At 39.1% G+C, this 21,221-nt stretch overlaps 4 protein-coding genes across 4 annotated transcripts; 3 read left to right on the top strand and 1 right to left on the bottom strand.

Moving 5' to 3' along the window:
• Nucleotides 1-2,723: 2,723 nt before the first annotated feature.
• LOC139787138 (uncharacterized) lies at nucleotides 2,724-4,773 on the bottom strand. Its single transcript, XM_071726224.1, has 6 exons — nucleotides 4,644-4,773; nucleotides 4,035-4,280; nucleotides 3,847-3,942; nucleotides 3,628-3,762; nucleotides 3,254-3,451; nucleotides 2,724-3,078 (listed from the first exon to the last, which is right to left on the bottom strand). Exons 2-6 carry the CDS (start codon nucleotides 4,276-4,278, stop codon nucleotides 2,903-2,905), a joined length of 849 nt encoding a protein of 282 aa, XP_071582325.1. The 5' UTR covers nucleotides 4,279-4,280; nucleotides 4,644-4,773; the 3' UTR covers nucleotides 2,724-2,902.
• Nucleotides 4,774-10,443: 5,670 nt separating this feature from the next.
• Nucleotides 10,444-11,383, top strand: LOC139787141 (uncharacterized). The gene is made up of 2 exons (XM_071726228.1): nucleotides 10,444-10,448; nucleotides 10,810-11,383. Exons 1-2 carry the CDS (start codon nucleotides 10,444-10,446, stop codon nucleotides 11,381-11,383), a joined length of 579 nt encoding a protein of 192 aa, XP_071582329.1.
• A 5,039-nt stretch (nucleotides 11,384-16,422) lies between these two features.
• On the top strand, nucleotides 16,423-17,517 carry LOC139787140 (uncharacterized; the record flags this gene model as incomplete). The annotated part of the gene is made up of 1 exon (XM_071726227.1): nucleotides 16,423-17,517. A coding segment is annotated over exon 1 (1,095 nt), but the record flags the coding sequence as incomplete, so codon positions are not given.
• A 642-nt stretch (nucleotides 17,518-18,159) lies between these two features.
• Nucleotides 18,160-20,477, top strand: LOC139787139 (uncharacterized). Its single transcript, XM_071726225.1, has one exon. It carries the CDS (start codon nucleotides 18,835-18,837, stop codon nucleotides 20,224-20,226), a length of 1,392 nt encoding a protein of 463 aa, XP_071582326.1. The 5' UTR covers nucleotides 18,160-18,834; the 3' UTR covers nucleotides 20,227-20,477.
• The last annotated feature ends 744 nt before the right edge of the window (nucleotides 20,478-21,221 follow it).

Genomic DNA, 21,221 nt, shown 5'->3' with positions numbered 1-21,221 from the left:
TCGTATATATATTCATATTAAACCTATATATAGCTCATTCTCTATATGTTCAATAGACCTGTTCTTTTCAGCTGAACTGCTGCACTAGTTCAGAGTTTATCTTTTTTACACCACATTGGAAGGAAAAAGATAAACTTGAACTAATGCAGCAGTTCAGCTGAAAAGAACAGGCCTATATTATTATGTTCTACATATTATTTATGTATTGCTGATTTTCGGAGAGATTAAATCTAAATAGTATGTATAACTAAAGGAAGATAATAAATTAAAAATATTATAAACAGATAGCATAATTTATAGTTAATAATATATTTATTATATATATTAATTAGGTGTCAAAATACAATAAACATTGAACTACGCGTAAATAAACATAATATATGCCTTATATAATATTCTACATTCTCATTTTTTAGTAACACAATAAGAAAATAACAATTGTAAAATAAAAGTAATTCAATTATATATTATAATTCGGTATGTTACTCATCATGCTTTTTAGAGATTATTTTACTATGTTTCTTGAAATATTAGATGCTAGCAGAATGTAGTTCACTTGCTTGTGCCGTTGGAGTCTCTGTCCATTTAAAATGTTATTCATTATTTTAATATTTTTTCGGATATGTACTATTATATTTTATTCATCACATATTCCTCAATATGCTTTTGTTCGCAACATATATCAGAATTAATACTTATGATTAGTTCCTTAATATTTGTTTTTATATATTTGGTTAGCTTAGTAATGTAACAATATTTATTAAAAAAATAATTTGTTATGGCAATTATTTTTTTTTATATATTCTATTACAGCCTCTTGGTTGCTTATTAATAAGGCACAACAAATATCACAAAATCTTACTGCAGACAAGATATTCTCAACAATATTTTTAAAATTTTCTGTTATATTATTGAGTAATTCTTCCATTACATTTTGTGGAATATAAATATTGTTATTAATCTCGTCCAACTCGTTATAAAGAGGTATCGTTAAAAATGTATTAAGTTTCCATGTTAGTATTTTCACAATTACTGCCAGATGATGTATATTGCGTGCAAGAATTTATTAATAAAGTTCTGTAATAAGTAGAAAATTAGAGCAAGTTGGAATAATATTTCTTCCTCCATGTTGTCTAATTTGGCAGAAAAAATTCTCTAAAGGATCTTGATTAAATTCACGTGTGGCAAAACTATTGAAACCTAATTCTCTTAAATAACTTCTTAATAACTTAAACCCACGTAAAGTATGTTGGAAATTGTTTAGGACATCGGGTCTTTCTTTATCATGTTTTTTTGTTTTTATAAAAGACATGTTTTGTAAAAATCTTATTCCAGCATTCCATATATCTTCTTGTGTGCAATTATCAGCTGCAGTAGAAGTCATAGTCTCCTCATTTATACTTCGATCACGCATTCTAATGCCTCCATTAAGGCTATCAAAAAGATCATTAAAAAATTTTAAAAAATAAGCTGTATCTGTACCATCACGAGGCATTTTCCATGTCTTACATCTACTTTCTAATTCTTGCTCACTATATAACAACATTACTTTAAAATATGTGTTTGAGAAAACTTGTGTGCAGTAAAGTACTCTCATTTTTCTTATTTTTTCTGGTATGACATGAGAATCCTTAATTTTGTCTAAGAATCCATCAAGTCCTCTGCTCTTATCAATAAAATAAGTTTGTATCACGTTTGACCATTTAGCAACTTTTGTAACATTATCCTCTAACATATATTTACAGTCTTTCGTTAACAAATTATTGCGAATGCATTTCATTAAATGCGGGGGATCATATAATGGTATTACTTTAATGCCTTTTATATTTATTATATTATCATGTTTTTCCATTTCCGTTGGTGCATTTCTTTTACTATCAAAAATCATAGTTTTGATCGCTTTAACGTTTGTACTACCCTGATCACAGACTGAAGCTATTATTTCTAAACCTATTTCATGGCATCGTTTTATTATATCTTTATACATGCACGCAATATCCTGCCATGAAGATGTGCTTTTACAAAATGTATATAGAAGGGGTTGTTTCCATGGTCTTTGTCCATATATACCTTTTAACATCCATACTGTGACATGATCCGCAATATTAATGTTTCGATCAAAACCTGTATCAACAACCCCTTCTATAATATCAGTCGATGCATTATAATATAAGCCTGCGCTTAATTTCATCTCGTCAAATAAGAGTACACAATATTTTTCTCGGTAGTCTTTAAATTTGGAGACTCTTTCTTTTAAATTTTCAAATACACATTCTGATATGCCGCTACTTATAGATACATTTTTGATTACTTTTCTTAACGTTTCGATACTAGGTAAGCAGAAAATATTGACTAGAAATCTATATAATTTTGGACTTCTCTTTGCTAATGTCAGCGCAAAGGCTTTATCTTTAATTGAATAACGCCGATTATACTTATCTGTTTTGAAATTATTAATATTGGATAAAAAGAATGTTTGCATCGGATCTGGCATTTCCTCAATTGTTGTAATAAAATTACTTTTGCCTAACTTCTTCACCTCTTTCAACCGCTGGTATAAGGAAACTCTTCTCTTTCTCTGTTGCCTTGAAATTTTCATTAAGTGTACTATTTGATTGTATACATGTTTGTCGCGCACAGATAACTGTGACTGTCGGGTCACGTGGAAAAGGTGTAATATGGAATCTAGAAATAATTAAGATAAATAAAATTTAGACAAACAATTCAGATAAGACAATATATTTTTTGTATGTAATATGTTATATCTTCAGACATGTCATATGTCATAGCTTCATAATATAAAGAATATGAATTACAACTTCATGATTAAGAATATAAATAATTGAGAATATAAATGATTGAGAACATAACATGATTAAAAATATAAGTCACATCTTCATGATTAGTATAAATCACATCTCCATGGTTGAGAATATAAATCAATTTTATTACGTTTACTACCTTTCTTCTTTTCCTTAGTTGATAATTTGCGTTTCAATTTGCGCTGTGGAACTAATGATGTTGAACAATTTGGTTGTTCGGTGTCTGTGATATTTGAATACTCAATAGACGCTGTATCTAAAAGTAATTCAAAATAGATTATAAATACAGTACATTTATAGAAATATAAATACAAAACAGGTTATAAATAACTACAGTATATACTCAGTTTTAAATAATATATTTAAAAAATATATATATATATATATAGAAAACTTGATATCAAAATGATTAAATATTAGTCATATTGTACCTGTTTGTTCAATCTGTCCTATCTCATCAGCATCAAACTGTTCATCTGTAACTTGCGAAGTTGTTTGTTTTATTTGTGCTATTTTATTAGGATCAGATTCCAAATTAATAGTAACTGACAAATCAGCAGGATGAAATGATGTTGAACAATTTGGTTGTTCGGTGTCTGTGATATTCGAATACTCAATAGACGCTGTATCTAAAAGTAATTCAAAATAGATTATAAATACAGTACATTTATAGAAATATAAATACAAAACAGGTTATAAATAACTACAGTATATACTCAGTTTTAAATAATATATTAAAAAAAAAATATATATATATATATAGAAAACTTGATATCAAAATGTTTAAATATTAGTCATATTGTACCTGTTTGTTCTATCTGTCCTATCTCATCAGCATCAAACTGTTCATCTGTAACTTGCGAAGTTGTTTGTTTTATTTGTGCTATTTTATTAGGATCAGATTCCAAATTAATAATAACTGACAAATCAGCAGAATAATCTGTAAAAATATGTTCACAGTTTCATAAGATATAAAAAACGCGTTCCTTTCATTATGTAATATTCTATATATTAATTATGTCACCTATTAATGTTTTTGTAACATTTGTTGCTGTAACTGGCAAATCTATATTTTTTCTTTGACTTTCATTAGGATTGTATATTGATGTATCAATGGAATCTGTATATAAAAAAAAAATATATATATATATGTATATGTATATAAAATTTATTCAAATAAGTTAATTAAAATATATTTTAATATGTATATACCAGGTAAATTCAGTGTTGGAATGGCCATATTACTAAGCCTTTTGCTAAATTTGAAGCGTTGTTCAAAATGGGCATCACAGACAACTTTTTCTCTCAATTGTTTATGAGATAATTGCAATAAGTTCCTGTTGCCACATGCACTTATCCATTGTCTACATCGTTCTAATAATTTTGGAAAATGGTACTTTTTTTCAATGTTAAAAGTACAACCTTCTACTTCACATTTTTTATATGACGTAGTCATTCCTATCAAAAAAGTAAATAATTATAGAATATAAAAAATATAAAATATAAGTTAAATTAAAGCAATTACTTTTCAGACTTGTATGAGTAAGGATCTAGAAGAACTTTGGATAGCTGCATATGGGTTATGCAGCTATCAAAATTTATCTGCCCCGGAATTCTGTAACTCCTTAACGACAGTTTCGGTATCGTTGCGCAGGTATTATTAGGAGTACAAATTAGTTCGGTCCGTTTTCAAAAAATGGCTCTGGCTGTTATGAATGTTTACAGAATCCGGGGCTGGGTTGGTCCTTAGATTTATTTGGTAAACGGTATCATTACGTTATCATTGCATACTTTACGCAGGTATAATTATTCTCAACTTACTGTAACCATCACGTGCTGTAACCCAAATCTGCAATATACCACAATATACGACTGATTGCCACCGATACAGCTCTCACCGACACCAACCGACATTCACCGATACAGACACTGCCGAAACAGCTCTCACCGATATGAATATACATGTATTTGTGGCATCTAGTAACGCCATCTACCACTTAGGAAGGAACTTTTGAGGATTCGGTCGACCGTATTACGCTTGAAGCCCCTGATTCCAACATCCAAAAATTTATACGCTGTCGATGTCAAGGCAAATCTCCTTCCCAAAATACGAGGCGTATAACGGGGTTTATCAAAACTGAAAAAATACAATTATGTTTATAAAAGTTTTTTTTTGCACAAGTATATACGAAAATTAGCAGTACTTACTCATTGTGCTGTTTCTCGCACGTTTCATCCTGAATCGGAACGTAGTAGTTCACACCGTGAGTGTTCATCGTATCTGGAGGCTGTTTGTGACGTATCAAACTCTTGACTGCGCGCGCTAGAATCCTCGTAGACTATTTATACATACAAAAATGTGAATCTTGCAAATAGCGCCAATGTACGGCTGGTGCATGGTGACCACCACCACCACAATCCACATATATGTTAAATGTGATATCTTTGTCAAGAACATTCGTAATGAGATCACCTCATCGGGCAATAGCATCAAATATGATTTTTTTTTTTCAAGACGTGTTTTACGTGTCTCGCGATGATTTCATCGAACACATGCAAAACTGCAAGTTTTGCAATTTCGCATAAGTCAATGGCGCAATATCGTTTTCAAAAACATGTCGCGACGTGTCTCGATTTCATCGAACACGTGCAAAACTGCAAATTTTGCAAATAGCGCCGATGTACGGCTGCTGCATTGATACAGATCAAATCACCGAAAGTCAATGGCGCGATATCGTTTTCAAGAACATACGTGTCCCGCAATGATTTCATCACACACGTGTAAAACTGCAAATTTTGCAATTTTTTTTCGGAAGGCGCAAATGTACGGATGCTGAGATCACGGTGAAATTAGATATGATAAAAAAGCAAACGATGCATCATTAGTAGAATATAAAATGACAAATCTGGGACATACGCTCAGTAGTCGAGAATTGGAAGTCGTGAGTACAATAAAGTGTGTCAGGAAGAGGATCGTGTAATAAAATGTGTTTTGTAGAAATACCGCGAGAAATTAAATTGAAGAGAGCGGTGATAAATGTGCGATCAATGGATAATGCATGTTTCGCATGGTCAGTGGTGGCTGCTCTGCATCCAGCCCAAAGAAATGCAGAACGGGAATCGTCGTATCCTCATTACAAGTCGGTGCTAAATCTTACAGACATTGAGTTTCCAATGACGATGGATCAAATTAAACAGTTTGAAAATCACAACGATATATCAATCAACGTCTTCAGCATCGAGAAAAAAAACAAGGAACTTGCTATCCTGCCAATACGGGTTACTGGTCGAAAGATGGACAGACATGTAAATCTGCTGTACATGCAGGACCCACGAGACAACAATGGTGGGCATTTTGCGTGGATCAAGAACCTATCCCGCCTCGTGAGCTCGCAAATCAACAGGCACCGTGGTCAGAAATACTTTTGCGATCGGTGAGTATACATTCTAATAAATAATAAAAAATAATTTTTACGTAAAAAAAAATATATAAAAAATTTCATTATTTACAGATGTTTGCACTATTTCTACACGAGCGAGAAATTGGAAGCCCACACCGTCGACTGTCAGGAGATGAACGACTGCGCGATCAAGTTACCGAGCGATAACGACAAGTGGCTGGCCTTTAAGAATCACAGCAGGCGTGCATAAGATCCAAACAACACAAGGTGTACACCGAAACGAAAATAGCTCTAAGTCCGTACAATGATAAGCGATACATTATACCCGGTTCTACCGAAACGCTGCCATGGGGGCATTATAAAATACCATCGTAAATATATATTGTAATTACATTTAGATATTTATGAAAATAAATGACTCATTTGTATGTATAATATGTTTTTATATTGTAATACATTTTTACAATACATTATTCTTGTGTATCCATGAATCGTGTGAATTATCAATGTATATATGTATATATGTAATGTATGTAGTAGTATAACATATAAATGTATGAATGTATGTATGTAATGTAACGTATGTATTATATTAATGGAAGGAATATTAATAAAGATATTCTACATATGTGTATTTCATATTTTTTTATTATATACTTTATATGTATTACATATTTCAAACACTTTACACGTCGAGCAATCGCGGACGATCCACCAGCTCGTTGGGGTCATCCCAGTGCACGTAGTCGATCTTATTGTCGGTTAGCGTCATCGCGCAGTCGTTCATCTCCTGACAGTCGACGGTGTGGGCTTCCAATTTCTCGCTCGTGTAGAAATAGTGCAAACATCAGTAAATAATGAAATTTTTTATATATTTTTTTTTACGTAAAAATTATTTTTTATTATTTATTAGAATGTATACTCACCGATCGCAAAAGTATTTCTGACCACGGTGCCTGTTGATTTGCGAGCTCACGAGGCGGGATAGGTTCTTGATCCACGCAAAATGCCCACCATTGTTGTCTCGTGGGTCCTGCATGTACAGCAGATTTACATGTCTGTCCATCTTTCGACCAGTAACCCGTATTGGCAGGATAGCAAGTTCCTTGTTTTTTTTTCTCGATGCTGAAGACGTTGATTGATATATCGTTGTGATTTTCAAACTGTTTAATTTGATCCATCGTCATTGGAAACTCAATGTCTGTAAGATTTAGCACCGACTTGTAATGAGGATACGACGATTCCCGTTCTGCATTTCTTTGGGCTGGATGCAGAGCAGCCACCACTGACCATGCGAAACATGCATTATCCATTGATCGCACATTTATCACCGCTCTCTTCAATTTAATTTCTCGCGGTATTTCTACAAAACACATTTTATTACACAATCCTCTTCCTGACACACTTTATTGTACTCACGACTTCCAATTCTCGACTACTGAGCGTATGTCCCAGATTTGTCATTTTATATTCTACTAATGATGCATCGTTTGCTTTTTTATCATATCTAATTTCACCGTGATCTCAGCATCCGTACATTTGCGCCTTCCGAAAAAAAATGCAAAATTTGCAGTTTTACACGTGTGTGATGAAATCATTGCGGGACACGTATGTTCTTGAAAACGATATCGCGCCATTGACTTTCGGTGATTTGATCTGTATCAATGCAGCAGCCGTACATCGGCGCTATTTGCAAAATTTGCAGTTTTGCACGTGTTCGATGAAATCATCGAGACACGTCGCGACATGTTTTTGAAAACGATATTGCGCCATTGACTTATGCGAAATTGCAAAACTTGCAGTTTTGCATGTGTTCGATGAAATCATCGCGAGACACGTAAAACACGTCTTGAAAAAAAAAAAAGTGAACGCGTGGTCGCCACGCGCATTAGAAGTGAAACTTCTGAAGGCAAGGCTTTGCCATAACTTTTCTGAAATTACTACAAAAACAATACAACGGAATTAGTCACTCCAAGCCGCCCGCAACTCGAAAATGTAGTGTTACACGCAGTTCTCACTATATCCGTCTCGCCATAGTGCCGTACGCCTGATCGAATTTTCGTGACGTGTTTTCGAGTCGCAAAATCGAACTTACTTACCGATCCAAAAGGAGTTTTACTTTGTACGCCTGTTGGTCGCATTATCGTGACACTATTTCGTGACGTTTTTTCGCGTCGCACAATTGAACTTACTACCGTGCCAAAGATGTTTCATTTCGTACGCCTATTGTTCGAATTTTCGTTACACTTTCGAGTTTCGTGTCGCAAAATCGAACTTACTACCGTGCCAAAAAAAGGAGCCGTCTCGCCAATGCCGTACGCTTATTGGACAAATTTTCGTTACACTTTTTGTATCGCGAAATTCGTGTCGCTTTTCCGTGTTGCAAAATCGAACTTACTACCGTGCCAAAAGAAGAAGCCGTCTCGCGAATGCCGTACGCCTATTGGTCAAATTTTCGTTACACTTTTCGTTTCGCGAAATTCGTGTCGCTTTTCCGTGTCGCAAAATCGAACTTACTACCGTGCCAAAAGAAGGAGCAGTCTCGCCAATGCCGTACGCCTATTGGTAGAATTTTCGTTACTCTTTTCATGTCGCGAAATTCGTGTCGCTTTTCCGTGTCGCAAAATCGAACTTACTACCGTACCAAAAGAAGGAGCCGTCTCGCCAATGCCGTACGCCTATTGGTAGAATTTTCGTTACACTTTTTATGTCGCGAAGTTCGTGATTTCGTGTCGCGAATCGAACTCACTACCGTGCCTAAAGAAGTTTTACTTCAATTATATGTGATTATATATGAAATTTGGCTTTATATAAAATATATTTGGCTTTATATAAAATATATATGGGTCCATATATCATTATATATGGGCATATATAATTCCAAATATAAAATATAATATAACTAGAAACTAGATATGAAACAACAATAAAGGACCGTCTCGCGAACGCCGTACGCCTATTGGTCAAATTTTCGTTACACTTTTCGTGTCGCGAGATTCGTGTCGCTTTTCCGTGTCGCATAATCGAAGTTACTATTGTGCCAAAAGAAGGAGCCGTCTCGCCAATGCCGTACGTACGCCTATTGGTCGAATTTTCGTTACACTTTTCGTGTCGCTTTTCCGTGTCGCATAATCGAACTTACTACCGTGCCAGAAGAAGGACCGTCTCGCCAACGCCGTACGCCTATTGGTCAAATTTTCGTTACAATTTTCGTGTCGCGAAATTTGTGTCGCTTTTCCGTATCGCATAATCGAACTTACTACCGTGCCAGAAGAAGGACCGTCTCGCCAACGCCGTACACCTATTGGTCGAATTTTCGTTACACTTTTCGTGTCGCTTTTCCGTGTCGCATAATCGAACTTACTACCGTGCCAGAAGAAGGACCGTCTCGCCAACGCCGTACGCCTATTGGTCAAATTTTTGTTACAATTTTCGTGTCGCGAAATTCGTGTCGCTTTTCCGTATCGCATAATCGAACTTACTACCGTGCCAGAAGAAGGACCGTCTCGCCAACGCCGTACACCTATTGGTCGAATTTTCGTTACACTTTACATGTGTCGCGAAATTCGTGTCGCATAATCGAACTTACTACCGTGCCAAAAGAATGAGCCGTCTCGCCAATGCCGTACGCCTATTGGTCAAATTTTCGTTACACTTTTCGTGTCGCGAAATTCGTGTCGCTTTTCCGTATCGCATAATCGAACTTACTACCGTGCCAGAAGAAGGACCGTCTCGCCAACGTCGTACACCTATTGGTCGAATTTTCGTTACACTTTTCGTGTCGCGAAATTTGTGATTTCGTGTCGCGAATCGAACTCACTACCGTGCCTAAAGAAGTTTCACTTTAAAACAGTACAACGGAATTAGTCACTTCAAGCCGCCCGCAACTCGAAAATGTAGTGTTACACGCAGTTCTCACTATATCCGTCTCGCCAGTGCCGTACGCCTGATCGAATTTTCGTGACGCGTTTTCGAGTCGCAAAATCGAATTTACTTACCGATCCAAAAAGAGTTTCATTTCGTACGCCTATTGGTCGAATTTTCGTTACACTTTTGAGTTTCGTGTCGCAAAATCGAACTTACTACCGTGCCAAAAGAAGGAGCCGTCTCGCCAATGCCGTACGTCTATTGGTCGAATTTTCGTTACACTTTTCGTGTCGCGAAATTCGTGTCGCAAAATCGAACTTACTACCGTGCCAAAAGAAGGAGCCGTCTCACCAATGCCGTACGACTATTGGTCGAATTTTCGTTACACTTTTCGTGTCGCGAAATTCGTGTCGCTTTTCCGTGTCGCAAAATCGAACTTACTACCGTGCCAAAAGAAAGAGCCGTCTCGCCAATGCCGTACACCTATTGGTCGAATTTTCGTTACACTTTTCGTGTCGCTTTTCCGTGTCGCAAAATCGAACTTACTACCGTACCAAAAGAAGGAGCCGTCTCGCCAACGCCGTACGCCTATTGGTCGAATTTTCGTTACACTTTTCGTGTCGCGAAATTCGTGATTTCGTGTCGCGAATCGAACTCACTACCGTGCCTAAAGAAGTTTCACTTTAAAAACTTTTATAAACATAATTGTATTTTTTCAGTTTTGATAAACCCCGTTATACGCCATGTATTTTGGGAAGGAGATTTGCCTTGACATCGACAGCGTATAAATTTTTGGATGTTGGAATTAACGTGGGACCTATGTCCTCTGTGGATATACTTATTGGTGATAACCGAGGCAATCGGATAATTCTGCCTCATGCAACGTGGGTGACATTCATCGAAAAACGTGCAGATATTCAGCGACTCGTGCAGTCACCAGCGCCATCATCGCTAGCGTTTCGAGATCTGGAACTCGTTAAAATACGTGACGCAGATATTGTAAAATTGACATCGTGCGACACCAGCTTGTACATGAAACCGTCAACCGTACTCTTCCTGTTCGAACTAGAACATTGCGTCGAGAATGTGTATTTTCAACTATGCCAAAATGTTCATGGCGTAAGTGAAAAATTTAAACAATTTGTAACCATTTTACGCCAAAATTGTATCACCAATAAATGTATTGCAGTTAGAATCTTGCATGAATTTTATGATAAAAATTCAATTATTGATTGTGAACTGTTGGCGTATGCTGCAGATAATATTATACACGATGCATTACATGAGAAATAAATGTATATTAAAATGCATATCACTGTATCTAAAATTATCTTTCCTTCTGTCTATCGTTCCCTTGTCCACCGTCAGCGGTTTAGAATTACAGAGCGGTAACTCTCGATAAGAATGCGCGTGCCGCACTCGTCGCGCGATCATTAAACGTTTTTCTCATCTGTCTCATATAAATTATTAAATATTCTTCCTCTTATTTCCAATAAATAAATCACTTAAAATAATATAAAAATGATCTAACTATAATGGGTGACGGGAGCGAGAAGACGTGCGCGAACGGGGAATTTTTCCAAGCCCGTCCTTTTCGATATGTATGCGTGTTTTCGTAAAGCTTATTACGGATACGACTGCTTCGATACGCTTTGCACCGTGGTTACATTCTTGACAAAAGGACCTTTTGTTATCATCGATTACTCGCGACAAAACGAATCTGTCAAGAGCGCCACCGTGGATGTGCGAATAGAATTTGACTGCAAAGAGAATGTACCGGCAAATACTACCGCCTATTGTCTCATCTTGCATGATCGCGTAATCGAATACTGTCCATTGTCGAACGTAGTGCGCAAAATCATGTAAATTGCAATATCAACGGGTATTGCGATATAAGATACACTGATGTACCGCGATAAGATACAGATTGCTCCGTCGTTTCGTCATGATCGTGCCAACGTTTGTCGATCTGCAAGGATTCACCGTCGGGATGAAATTTGTCGTAAAGGAGGTGGCGGTTCTGAGAAACGGGACCGTTTTGGCGCATTACATTTTTACATGTCCCATGCCATGGAGTCTCCTCATGAAATCCGACAAGTCATGCGCTTCTTGGTTGATTGCAAATCACCATGGACTACGATGGGAGAACGGAAACGTGCCATACAGCATGGCGAAACATCTAATTACATCGGCCGTGCTTGGAGAGGGCGACGAGATGTCGACTCTTGTGTACGTCAAGGGATGCCAGAAACGAGAATGGCTGGTGGATCTACTTGAGAATAAAGCGAGAAAAAATCTAAACAATGAGACTTTGGATGCCGATTACGAAGATATCGAATCTTTAAATAATCTAGATGTTGCTAATACTATAAGATGTGAAAAACATGTTAAGAATTGCGCATTACAAAATGTATTAAAAATATTTAACTGGTGGTCGCGACACCAGAAAAAATTATGATTTTTTAAATAAACTATATATATGTATATATAAAATGTTTTATTTCCTTTTTCCCACATAGTTTGTAGTATAATATAGATGTTTTAGCTGTTCTCAAAAGCTGCTCAAAAGCTGTTTTAGCTGTTCAAAAGCTGTTTTTAGTTGTTTGATAGTTGTTTGATAGCTGTTTTAGTTGTTTTTAATTGTTTGATAGCTGTTTGATAGTTGTTTTTAGTTGTTTTTAGTTGTTTTTAAAGATGTTTTTAGTTGTTTGATAGCTGTTTTTAAAGCTGTTTTAGTTGTTTTTTAGTTGTTTGATAGCTGTTTGATAGTTGTTTTTAGTTGTTTTTAAAGATGTTTTAGTTGTTTGATAGCTGTTTTTAAAAATGTTTTAGTTGTTTGATAGCTGTTTTTTAAGTTGTTTTTAGTTGTTTTTAAAGATGTTTTAATTGTTTGATAGCTGTTCAATAGCTGTCTTTTTTCTCGCGAGGATTATTTTCGCATAACATAATATGCCACAGATAAATCACGCGCATCCTCGCTTCTCATTATATTCGATAGCGGTTCAGAGTATCCACCCGCGATTGCAAGATGCAACGGTAAGTAGAAGATTATTTTTCATGACAGCTAGTTTTTTTCAATGCCGCAGATAAATCACGTACAACCCTCTCTCTACATTTTTCGTTCCTTATAAATTGAGCTCTGCCTCGGGTCAGAGCACCGTCTCTCTTTGCAAACATACGGCTTATTACATGCATTTTGTTACATAACTGCTATATAATGGCTTATATTGAAGATGTGATTCAAATATCTTATCCAACGACTGGGGTGTGTATAACAATTCGCGATTAAAGTGCAAATTTGTAAATATTAACTGGTATATAACTTTTACAGATAGTATGGGTTGATAACATACCCATCGTTGAGGTGCGCGTTACAGACATGGTGAAAATTCGAATTCTTCGTGGCCAGGTATGTATACTTCGTATCTTTATATTTTTAACATTTTTTAATTTTATGTAATCTGATTTCAGCGACGGTTCAGCGATTATATCGTGATGAGGTGAGAATCAATGGCTTCTCGAATTTGGAGCATCAAAGGTGGACTCGCTATTTCAGATCGATTGATCGTGAAGCCAACGATCTAATATGGGAACAGAGTGGCGAGGAAGACATATTCGATTTACAAATTTTGTTCGGAATGCGTATCTACGAGCCGGAAATTTGGTAAAATTATTTCGAAAATACTTCAAATACATTATTTGAAGAAATGTATAACTTCAAAATTTAAAATATAAAATATAAAATAATTTTTAAAATCTGTTTTCCGTTATTTCGCCGATTCCATTTCCTTTAGATAAGCTAGTAATAGTAGTAGGAGTACTATGTGCCTACGGCCCCGGGAGCTCCGAGGGGGGAGCGGGGCGGGGGAGGGACTCGAGGGCGGTGAGCGCGTCGGGACATGTTGTTTATCAAATATTTATAAACATATCGTTGACAAGGGGTACCGCCGGGGGGGGGGTTAGGTGTCCACGTTCTTGACCGAGGGGGTCTGCGGGGTGGGGGGGGGGTGTCTGCGTTCTAGGCCGGGGGGGGGGTAGGTGTTAGCGTTCTAGGGCGAGGGGTACCGCCGAGGGGGGGGGGTAGGTGTCCGCGTTCTAGGGCGAGGGGGTCCGCGGGGGAGGGGATTCGCGTTTTCGGCGCGGGGTATTATTAACGGGCGCCGTTCGGCTGCTGGAATTTTATCGGCGAATATAAACAAAATAGCGAGTTAGACACTTGTCTCTGCAATGATCTCACCCTTGTAGAACATGCGAGTCGCCATTCGGTTACGGTGTCTCACACTACAAAAGCGAGCGTCGATGGTCCGACGACGGTTTAAAGATAAAATAGCCGAGGTAAACAATTGATAAAATTTGCCACCGGCGACGATTTAACCGTTGCGGAGTCCTTTTCATGTTTTTCTAGGAAGAGCCGCTGCCGATTACGATTTAACCGTCGCGGGCGGTATTCGGTTATGGCGCGGCATATTACAAAAAGCGAGCGCCGATGTCCGGCTGCTGGAATGTATAAACAAAATATGTCTAACGACAATTATACAAACGCATAGCATCCATTGTCGCCAGGATGATTATGGATCCACATCTTGCGGATCAGTCTTCAGCTATCTTTCGCAACGCGAACGTTCATGTTCGAGGGTGAAGGTTTTTTTGTGTCAAGTGGGCGGTATAAAGAAAACATTTTTTTGTAACAATGAACAAAAAAAATGTAGATGGACAATAATTTCGATATGAATGCAGACGAAGATCGCGCGGACGACAGTGATTATTTCAGTGATGAAGACAACGATCATAATGAAGTCATCGATAGAATAGTGCTGCATTGGGAAATCGCTACGCTAAATTTACGTACAAGACATTGTGTAATATATTTTTATTTTTCAACGGGTGGTGCACTTGCACTATGTTTTTCGTGCATGATTGCTCTATGGGACCTTAGGGAGGGTATGTACGCTCGCCTAAGACACTTCGTTGCGTTACGCGGAACGATGCATGGCCGGTATTGTTCAAGATGTCGTGCAGCATTGTATATATTATTCCCATGTAATATGTGCCCGATTTGCACACGATAAGAAAAGAAAACATTATCGCGGCTCTTAAAAGTTCATACTCGGGGGCTGAAGTTTTTTTTGTGTCAAGTGGGCGTTATAAAAAAAACATTTTTTCAAAAACTGTGAACAAAAATGGAGATGGACAATAATTTCGAGGCAATAATGGATGCGGATTCATCCGAAGAGGATCGTCCATTGTCACCGGACAGCACTTACAACAGCGATGAAGACGATAACCGGAGAGAAGTCGTCAATAAATTAGTGCCGCGTCCCGAATTTCTAGCGTTAGATGGACGTACGAAGTGTTGCGCAATTTATTTTTATTATATATACGGTTCGGATAAACTGTGTTATACGTGTATGCTTGCTTCACCAGACACAGGTGAGCACATAAGTAAACGTCGAGAGCATGTAACCGAACCGTACGAGATAATGAACGTTCAATTATGCACAGATTGTCGTAATACTCTATTGTTCCAAATATATCCATGCGACATGTGCCCAACTTGCACGAAGTGATAAAAAAAACATTATCGCGTGTGAAACATTATATATAACGTGCGCAACATGGAATGGTCAAGTGAAGAAGAGAAATCTGACGATGATTTAATAAACGATGTCGCCAATGTTCTGCGTGAAGAAGATCGAGGAGTGAAATTGACGGATGTGACATCACCGGTGCAGTTTCTTCGCGATCGCGAACTAGGTATACGCGGAACTGATCGACGCAGCGTTAAACAAAGAGTCGCTATCGACTATATTAATTATCCTTATGAATGGGATTCGGATAACGTGAGACGGAAATTGTATCGGCGGCTGCGGGACGAGGCAAAAGAACGTGAAGCTCGTGAAGCTCGTGATAATTCTTATTTTTATGATTTTTACTCTAAACCTGACTTTGATTCGGAGTATCAGGAGTATCGCTATTGGGCGAATAAAGTTATTACTGATATGCTCATGCTCACTGATACTATGCTCATTCAAATTCGCACAGACATTGGGAAGTGCGTCGAATTGGCGGTGATGAAAAACATGAACATACAGAGATCAATTTTACGTATCTTTAATAAGATAATAGGTCCTAATCATACATCGATTCAAAGAGCTCTTGACCGTGAACTTAATGATTTTAATGATTGGCACTTTGATGTCCCCTTCTTCAGTCTTTATAATCTTATGCTTAAACATTATTCCATTCTATATTTCTGTCGACGTTGTCCAGCGTGTGATCGAGTCACGTGCAAGTGCTCCATCGAAGAATGTGACGTGATCTAAAAAAAAAACATGGAACATCCCGATGAAACGGAACGCGACCTGTTGGAACGATCCGACCAAATCGCTACCTTGGGCGAATATTTTGCATGGGCACAGCGATGCGAGGAGTTTATCGAGCAGCTCGAAGAAGACTGTCGTTCCAAACGTCCGCGGCTCTCAATCCGCGAAACAAACAATCCGGGACACAGACAATCTTTAGTGGCAAGAATCGCGCGACTCGAAGGTGCGAAGACTCTATTACAGAGACGGTTCGTACATATCGGTGGTGAGTACGCGGCGGGCAGTAGTAGCGGTAACGAAAACGTGGAAAGACTCGTCTGGCGAGAGATCGATGCCGCGTTCGAAAGCCGTGTATTGACCGGTGCAGTGATAAATACAAATTACATCGAACCGCAAAAATTTCTCGAAGATGCTGAAGTCATCGTGCTCGATCATGTGCGGAACGTCATGCAAAGACACGCAAGTGTAAAGATAAACACTGTGTTCAACGGTGAGTTTGTGACGGGTGACAAACGTGCGAACAAAAGTATCAGCACGAGAAACTGCGAACTCTTTCGTTCGTCCGATCGGTCCGATCTGCGCGAGTGGTACAAGCTACACGTTATCGAGCCCACATTAGCGAAACTCGAAGAGTTTCAGGAACGCGACAGCGGGTGGGCGTTATCGCGTATACTCAATTTGACAGTGAACGTGAACAAGTACAATCCTTTGCGCGCGGGATGTTACATCAAATTACCGCAACAAATTAAATTGAAGGGAGCGGTGATCAACGTGCAATCTATGGACAATGCATGCTTCGCGTGGTCGGTGGTGGCTGCTCTACATCCAGCCGAAAGACATTCGGAACGGGAATCTTCGTATCCTCATTATACAACAGTGCTGAATTTACGAGACATTGAGTTTCCAGTGACGTTGAGTCAAATTAAAAACTTCGAACGATTCAACGACGTGTCGATCAACGTATATACTGTCGAGGGGGAGAAGACGCCGAACGTTCTCCCGATACGACTCACCGACCTGAAGAGAGAAAAGCATGTAAATTTGCTGTACGTGCAGGACCCGCGAGACGACAACGTTGGACATTTCGCGTGGATCAAGAATCTATCCCGCCTCGTGAGCTCGCAATTGAGCACGCACCGTGGTCGGAAATACTTTTGCGATCGGTGAGTACTTATACTCCTTTTTAATAAAATTATAAAATATTTTATTTAATAATTTACAATATTTGTTTTTTGCAGATGTTTGCACTATTTCTACACGAGCGAGAAATTGGAAGCGCACACCGTCGACTGTCAGAAGATAAACAACTGCGCAATCCGACTACCGAGCGAGGACGACAAGTGGCTGAGTTTCAAGAATCACAGCAGGAAAGAGCGGCTTCCATATGTCGTGTACGCCGACCTGGAATGTACCCTTGAGAAGACGGAAGCGGATCCGACAACGCCCACGTTCAGGTTTCAACATCATCGGGTATGTAGTATAGGATACTACGTGCGGTGCTCGTACGACGACTCGTTATCTGCGTATCGATTTCGCCGCGATAAGGATTGCGTCGCGTGGTTCGCCGAGGAACTGAAAGGATTGGCGCATCGCGTAAAGGCTATCTTGTCCGAGAATGTTCGCATGGTAGATCTAACGCGAGACGAGTGGGAGATATTTCGCAGCGCGGCGCAATGTCACATTTGCGAAAAACCGTTCGCGCCAGACGACGTGCGAGTACGCGATCATTGCCACTTGTCCGGTCGATATAGAGGTCCCGCACATTCGAACTGCAATCTGAATTATAAAGATTCGCATTACATCCCCGTAATTTTCCACAATTTATCGGGCTACGACGCGCATTTCATTATCACGGAGATAGCTGCCGCGTTCGAAGGCTCGGTCGATGTACTACCGATAACAAAAGAAAAGTACATCTCATTCACGAAGCACGTGAAAGATACAGCCGACAGATCAGATTCGCGAAGCGACATAAAATTAAGATTCATCGATTCGTATAAATTTTTGAGTAGCAGCCTCGATAAATTAGCATCTTTTCTATGCAAAGATAAGTTAAAAACTGTACGTTCTCAATTTTCACAATTATCGACCGAGGACTTTGATCTTTTGACGCGAAAAGGTGTCTTTCCATACGAATACGTGGACAGCATCGAAAAGTTGGAGGACACGTGTTTACCGCCGCGCGATTCATTTTACAGTTCCTTGACCGGTGACACCGTATCCGAGAGCGATTACGCGCACGCCGCGAACGTATGGCAGCGATTCTCCGTTCGAACTCTGGGCGAATACAGCGATCTATACCTCAAAACCGATGTCTTGCTGTTGGCCGACGTGTTTGAAAATTTCCGCGACAGCTGTATCGCGAGTTATGGACTCGATCCAGCGTACTACTACACTTTGCCAGGTTTCACGTGGGACGCCATGTTGAAACATACGTGTATCAATTTCGAACTGCTCACCGACATTGACATGGTCTTGTTCATCGAACGCGGTATACGCGGTGGTCTGAGTCAATGTTCAAACAGATACGCGCGGGCCAACAACAAGTACATGCAATATTACGATTCATCGAAACCGTCTTCGTACTTGATGTACTTCGATGTAAACAACTTGTACGGTTGGGCGATGTGTCAGCCACTGCCCTACGCAGATTTTCAATGGGTCGAAGACGTTTCGAATTTCGACTTTAGCGCGATCGCCTTGGATTCGCCCACGGGTTATATTCTCGAAGTCGATCTCGAGTATCCGGAGAATAAACACGACGCGCACGCCGACCTACCGTTCTGTCCGACGCGCGATAAACCGCCCGGCAAACAGCAGGAAAAACTTCTCGCCACGCTGTACGATAAGAAGCGTTACGTCATACACTACCGCAACCTACAGCAGTGCACGCACCACGGCCTTCGCGTCACAAAAATACATCGCGTATTGCAATTCGCTCAATCTGCGTGGCTCCGCACTTACATCGAACTCAATACAAAATTTAGAACACTGGCCAAAAATGAGTTCGAGAAAAATTTATATAAATTGATGAATAACGCGGTTTTCGGGAAAACGATGGAGAACGTTCGCAATCACGTCGATGTAAAATTATTAACAAAGTGGGAGGGTAGATACGGCGCGGAGGCAATGATCGCGCGACCAAATTTTCATAGTCGAAGCATCTTTTCGGAAAATCTGATAGCCGTTGAACTGCGAAAACTTGAAGTTAAATTCGATAAACCTATTTACGTCGGCATGTGCATTCTCGACGTATCGAAAATCTGCTTGTACGAATTTCATCACGAGTACATGTCTCCCCTGTATGGCGACAAGTGTAAAGTCACGTACACCGATACTGACAGTCTGATTTATCACATCGAATGCGACGATGTGTATGAGAACATGAAAGATGATATAGTCAGGTTCGACACTAGCGATTACGCGGTAGATAACGCGTACGGTATCCCACTCGCCAATAAAAAAGTTCCGGGCTTGATGAAGGACGAGAATAACGGCGCGATCATGACCGAATTCGTCGGACTCAGGGCGAAGATGTACGCGTTGAGGGTGGATGGTAAAAAAGATTGTAAAAAAGCGAAAGGTGTCAAGAACAACGTCGTAGCGCGTACTATAACGTTCGACGATTACACGAGGTGTCTGCGAGACGAAATTGAAATGACCCGATCGCAGTCCTGTATACGATCGAAAAAGCACGAAGTGTACACCGTGTCCGAAACAAAAATCGCTCTGAGTCCATACGACGATAAGCGATACATTATACCCGATTCGACCGATACGTTACCGTGGGGACATTATAAAATACCTTTGTAACGTATGTATACATGTATGTAATAGTATAACGTATGTAATAGTATAACGTATGCAGTAGTATATGTATGTAATAGTATAACGTATGCAGTAGTATAACGTATGCAGTAGTATATGTATGTAACGTAATATATAATGTAGTAGTAGTAGTAGTATGTCATATAACGTATGAATGTATGAATGTAGTATAACGTATTGTGAGTATTATATTACAGTATTGGAAAGAATATTAATAAAGATATTGCACATGTGTATATTTCATATTTTTACGTATTTTATATTTCATATTTCAAACACTTTACATGTATTACATATTACATATTTTTTATGTTAAGAATAAAATACAGTTTGCACGAATTAAATAACATTGTCCTTGTGTATCCATGAATTGTGCGATCCATCGAATCCCAGCCATTTAACGTAAACCTCGTCGCCCCTCTTGCGCAGTACTTTCTCCACGAGATACACGTCCGGATAAGTCGCGCGATGCAACTCGTGCTCGTAGAACGCTCCAGCGACGGATTTTCCACGATAGTCCTCGAGTAGATAGGTTACGGGATTGGTACGCTGCACTTTAACGATCTTAAACACCTCGGTGGTCCAATTCGGCGTGTAACCCTTTTCGAAAATTGTTTTGTATTTGCTAACGCGCACCGAGTCACCCGCTTTGAATTTTGCCGGACCCGCGATCTTTATCGCGCTGTATACGGTAGCCAAGAGTCTTTTGGCGATCGCGGGGGTAACGTCGACGGGCCGCATGCCGATGGTTCGATGCTTGCGCGCGTTGTAATCCGACACGAGTCGCGGCAAGGCGTCGACCCACTTGTAATTTCCGTTGAGCGTAAACATCTTCCACATGTCGTTCTTTAACGTACGATTGAATCGCTCGACGACCGACGCCTTCAACACCGAATACGTGGAATAATGATTGATGTCGTGTTTTCTCACGAGACGTTGCACGTCGGTGTTGTAAAATTCCTTCCCCATATCGGTTTGTA

This window comes from Temnothorax nylanderi, unplaced genomic scaffold (genome assembly GCF_030848795.1).
Source record: "Temnothorax nylanderi isolate EJ_2023f unplaced genomic scaffold, tnyl_v1.0 TNYL_tig1293_pilon, whole genome shotgun sequence".
Classification (NCBI taxonomy): Eukaryota; Metazoa; Arthropoda; class Insecta; order Hymenoptera; family Formicidae; genus Temnothorax; species Temnothorax nylanderi.
Note: the sequence above shows the minus strand (reverse complement) of the source record. Positions and strands in the feature narration are given on the sequence as shown.